The sequence below is a fragment of the Saccostrea cucullata genome, unplaced genomic scaffold (assembly GCF_032062105.1).
Source record: "Saccostrea cucullata isolate Sc308-1 unplaced genomic scaffold, CSIRO_AGI_Scuc_v1 ctg6144, whole genome shotgun sequence".
NCBI classification, from domain to species: Eukaryota; Metazoa; Mollusca; class Bivalvia; order Ostreida; family Ostreidae; genus Saccostrea; species Saccostrea cuccullata.
The window spans coordinates 97887-103125 of NW_026921654.1; the positions used below are offsets into that span (position 1 = coordinate 97887).

General features: G+C 34.3%; 1 protein-coding gene across 1 annotated transcript; it reads left to right on the plus strand.

Annotated features, from left to right (window-relative positions):
- The first annotated feature begins 175 nt into the window (after positions 1-175).
- On the plus strand, positions 176-4451 carry LOC134260510 (dol-P-Man:Man(5)GlcNAc(2)-PP-Dol alpha-1,3-mannosyltransferase-like). Its single transcript, XM_062743069.1, has 4 exons — positions 176-363; positions 2223-2322; positions 3463-3610; positions 4268-4451. Exons 1-4 carry the CDS (start codon positions 210-212, stop codon positions 4430-4432), a joined length of 567 nt encoding a protein of 188 aa, XP_062599053.1. The 5' UTR covers positions 176-209; the 3' UTR covers positions 4433-4451.
- The last annotated feature ends 788 nt before the right edge of the window (positions 4452-5239 follow it).

Sequence of the window (5239 nt, forward strand, 5' to 3'; positions counted from 1 at the left end):
AGTTAGATTGGAATTGGTTAGCTTGTACTTTGCTTTGTTAGGAACATCCCGATATCCGGACATGATAGAATTCATCATCTCATCATTTCAAATAAATATGATAAAAATGCATGCTTAGTGCTTTTTCCCAATATCATTCAAAATTAATTAATTTTTTAGGCAATCATCTCCTCGAAACTTAACAGAATGCCTTATCTGAAAATTAAAAGATGGCAGCCTCCATGTTGAAAAAACTTGGAAGTTCTATTTCAAGAAATAATTTATATAGACTTGTTTTTGATCCACAGTTTGCAATTTTTTCTATGTGTGCCCTTCTAATAGCTGAAATTGCTGTTAACATTTTCGTGATTAACAAGATCAAATGTAAGTTTTCAACTCACATCTGGGTTTGTAACATAAGGATGATAAGCAGTCAAAACATTATTTTTAGCAGAGACATATAAGAGTATACAATTATTTAATGTCTGAGCAGTCAATAGACCAGAATATTTTTCCCGCGGTGCCGGGAACCGCTCAGTGTGTTCTATTGCCCGCGGCCGCGGCCGCGGGCAATAGAACACACTGAGCTGTTCCCTGCACCGAGGGAAAAATATTCTGGTCTATTGACTGCTCAGGCATTAAATAATTGTTTTATTACCTAATTTTATTTTCCGTATTAAGTGTTCAGAATTGTACATTCAGTACAGAAGGTTCCCGTACCGTATAGTAAATTTATACCTAGATATGGTGCATTTGTAATATTAATTAAAGATTGATTGTATAGAGTATTGTTTATATTTCTCTCGAAAATTTTTTACTCATATGGAGACGCCACCACTTGCCGGTGGAGAGGTACCTTTTTCGTGCCAGCACTGCTGCAGTGCATGCACTTACTGCGACACGGGACCTCGGTTGATAGGTCTCACCCGAAACCGGTCTTCACGTCCCACAGTGTATTAATTTAAAAAGTAATTCTCATCAAATAAAATATCCGACCATTGAAATCACACAATTTTTAAAACAATGTCGAAAGATCGAATAAGATGATTGTTTACCATGCCTGTGCAGTGTTACAAACAACTAAATTTGAAACCCGGATCGGTTTTTTCCGAAATACGTTGCCGGTCAATAGAATGTTTTCCAAAAGATTTTTGATTTCTAATTTAATTTCTTCGTCATTAATCTCAGGAAATCTCTCTGCCATAATTGTTTACGTCCAGTGTCACTGACGTCTGCGCAATGTTTGTATGTAAATTTCAAACCCGGATCGTTTTTTTTTCCGAAATACGTTGCCGTTCTATTGACCGGTCAATAGAACACCTGAGAACATGCAGTCTATTGACCGGTCAATAGATCGCCAGTCAATAGATCAGTTTGAAAAGATAAGAAAAACTGAAAACACATACAGAATAGATGAAAATATTAAATCTCTAATAAAACAACAAAATTCACTTGATTAGGTAATAAAGGGATCTATTACATGTCTCTGTTTTTAGTTAATTCATGTATAGTTCAATCAGTCCTACATTCTTTACTGTAACAGATGCTTTAATATGGCTTATATTCTTGTCCTTCATAAGTCTTTGCTTGAGTTTTGCATTGTCATAATTTATAGAAAGTTACTTTCTGTTCAAGTTTAGAGACAATGAGTTTTGCTAAGGTCTGTTTGTTTTCTTAATTTTGACCATCCCTATAATTTTGACCATCCCTACTATGGACTATATAGTGGTTAGCCCCTATGTCTATGAAAAGAGTCAACATTTTTAAAGTGTAAAAAAAAATTTGACTCTTTTCAGTGGGGTGCATCACTTCACAGTCGGAGTAGGGGTGGTCAAAATGTAAGAAGACAAACAGACCTTACCAAGCCCCTAACTGTTCTCTAATTACAGGAATTAATTTAGCTTTGTACATTCAGAAAAAATAACATTTCTGAAAAAAAATTGACAGACATTAAGATTGAACATTAGGGAAAATGTAGTCTCAGCTTCATCAAAATGCATTAAAATACACGGCATCTCAAATGGAAGAACTGCCAGTTTGATCAGACTATGATGTAAAATTTTAGAATTTTTTGTTTAGCCTGCATGTGCTTACTTCAATCTTGCATCTGTACATTAATTCTGACTTATGTTAGATTGAACAAAAAATTAAATGCATATTAAGCATTTGACATGGAGAAAATTCTTTTAGATAACTCTTTGTACATATGATGACTACAAATATGATTATCTCCCGTATTATAGACACTGAGATAGACTGGAAAGCTTACATGCAGGAAGTGGAGGGCGTGGTAAATGGAACCTATGACTACACCAAGCTTAGAGGGGATACTGGACCCTTAGTGTGAGTAATATATACAGAGGTCTATAGATATAGTCTTACTTTGTGTGGGGGACTAAATGGAACCTATGACTACACCAAGCTTAGAGGGGATACTGGACCCTTAGTGTGAGTAATATATACAGAGGACTAGATACTGGACCCTTAGTGTAAGTAATATATACAGAGGTCTATAGATATAGTCATAGTTTGTGTGGGGGACTAAATGGAACCTATGACTACACCAAGCTTAGAGGGGATACAGGGCCCTTAGTGTAAGTAATATATACAGAGGACTAGATATAGTTAGAGTTTGTATGGGGGACTAAATGGAACATATGACTACACCAAGCTAAGAGGGGATGCTGGACCCTTAGTGTGAGTAATATATACAGAGGTCTAGATATAGTCATAGTTTGTATGGGGGACTAAATGGAACATTTGACTACACCAAGCTTAGAGGGGATACTGGACCCTTAGTGTGAGTAATATATACAGAGGTCTAGATATAGTCATAGTTTATATGGGGGACTAAATGGAACATTTGACTACACAAAGCTTAGAGAAGACACTGAGCCCTATATATAATAAACTGTTGTAACAAAGACATAAATTCTGTATGATAGACATGAATCAATGGTGGATATATATACAGTAAAACTCACTTTTATGAAGTCATTGGGACCTGTGACATTACATGTACTACACTATATCCATAATTCTTTATATCTGTGTAAGGAATTCCTTAAATTAATATAGCTGGAGATCCAAGATGACTTCGCTATATCCTTGAATTTGCAATATCCATGTTCGTACTAAACAAGTTTTACTGTAATATATTCCAGGTCCCTTGAATTTCATTGTACTTGTACACACATTTGTACACTGTGTACTGATTTCTTTATCTCTGCATTATTCTTATGAAATTAATATCTAGAGCTGTTGAAAGAGCTCTGAGGTATCAGATAGCAAGTTTACATTGGAATTCATGAAAATGTGCAAGACTTGTTACTGACTTCAAATCCCTGGTGTTCAGCACATCGTTTGAGATACTATATTAGCTCATCTGTTTGTACTTGAACATTTGGTTCTTTTGGTCATCTTCATCATAATTATGCTGATTTCTCTCTATTTTCTGTAATAATTTTGGTTTATTTTATACAGGTATCCCGCGGGGTTTGTGTATATCTATCTGGCCCTGTATTACATCACAGGTTATGGACACAATATCAGACTAGGACAGTATTTGTTTGCCGGGCTCTACGTACTGTCTCTGGTGGTACTGTTTGATATCTACAGGAGGACTAACAAGGTAGATAGTTACTGAAATAATCAGTGTGTTTCCAGAGAACTAGCAATGGTTAAAATGACCACCTCAATTTACAGAAATGACAATTAAAATTCTGAAAATCAAAATATAATATTAATTATAACATCCTGATCCACGAATATGTTGCAGATAAACCTTTAACCTGTTATTTTCAGTATGTAGTCCTTCACTTTAAATTAAGGGGGAATCACTAACTTATACAGCAGAAAGATCAGAGTGGCCTCCCCTGAAATGCTCAACATGTTTATCAATTTTTTTCATGAAATAAAAACAGTATTTCAACCAAATTCTTAATTTTCAAAAATGGCAAAGTAATTTGAATAGAGGAATATTAATACTACAGTCATAAATGTTGAAGAAAATGATTTTGTGATTACAGTGACAGTTATATAATGCTGTTGCGACATTTTAAAAAGCATTTTTCTCTGTTTTCTAACATTATAAAATGTATTTTGTTACATAAATAAGCTGAATCTTCAAATATTTTACATAAACATGCATTCATTATAAGCATATTTGCTGTATTCATAATTTACTTTATTTTATTGGTAATTTTAGCTTCTCGCTTACATGTATGCCTTTTTGTTGTTATAATTTTAGGTTGCCCCTTATGTCTTTTTGTTTATTTTCTTATTTTAGGTCCCCCCTTATGCCTTTTTGTTTATGTGCTGTGCGTCCTACAGGATCCATTCTATTTACGTCTTGCGGCTGTTTAATGACCCGGTAGCCATGTTCTTTATGTACCTGGCTATCAATTTCTTCCTCAGAGACAGGTGGGGCATGGGCTGTTTTATGTACAGGTAAGCTTCAATCAATTCCTTTTATCATGCCTGATCAAGGATATTGCTGGGGCATATTGTATTTGTCCTGTCCACCTACCATTCTTGACTTTCCATCCTAGCTTGTGTCCATCCATCACACTTAGCAATTGTCAGCTAATACCCCCGTAGCTACAAGTTTCAAAGAAATTATTAAAGAAATTCAATGGACAATGCCATCATTGATACATGTACATGTACTTTAAAGTATGAACTTTTCAACAGTATTTGATTTTTTGATTGCATTCAAACCCTGTAGGATACATACTGATGTCGTTTAACTTTGGTCGTCAATTTTTTTACGTCTGGACCGTTAATTGGCGACTGATTCCGGAGGAGATTTTCCTCAGTAAATATTTCCAGTCAGCTCTTCTCATCTCACACGTCACAGTTCTCATCTTGTTTTTCTTATTTAAATGGAGAAGGTTAGTATGCATAGCATCAGAGGTTTCTGAATTTCATACTGTACTGCTATGAGTCATAATCCATGGCTAAATCTAAAAACTAACACATAGATATATTTTATCCTTTAAAAGTCATCATCTTTTTTCTTCTTTTATTTACATCTATTTAAGATTGAAAAAAAAACATTGTTTTTACAGGATAATGATTTTAAGTTTGTGAAAACATTTTTTATATGCATCCATAATTGACTCTGTCCAGCTATCTGAAATTTAAAGAAATGAATTTAGATTACATGCATATTTTGTTTTACATGGAAAGTAAAAATCTCAGCATAGTTACTGACATGATGTAGGTAAATATTTCTCTATAATTATGCTGTTTTTGTCAT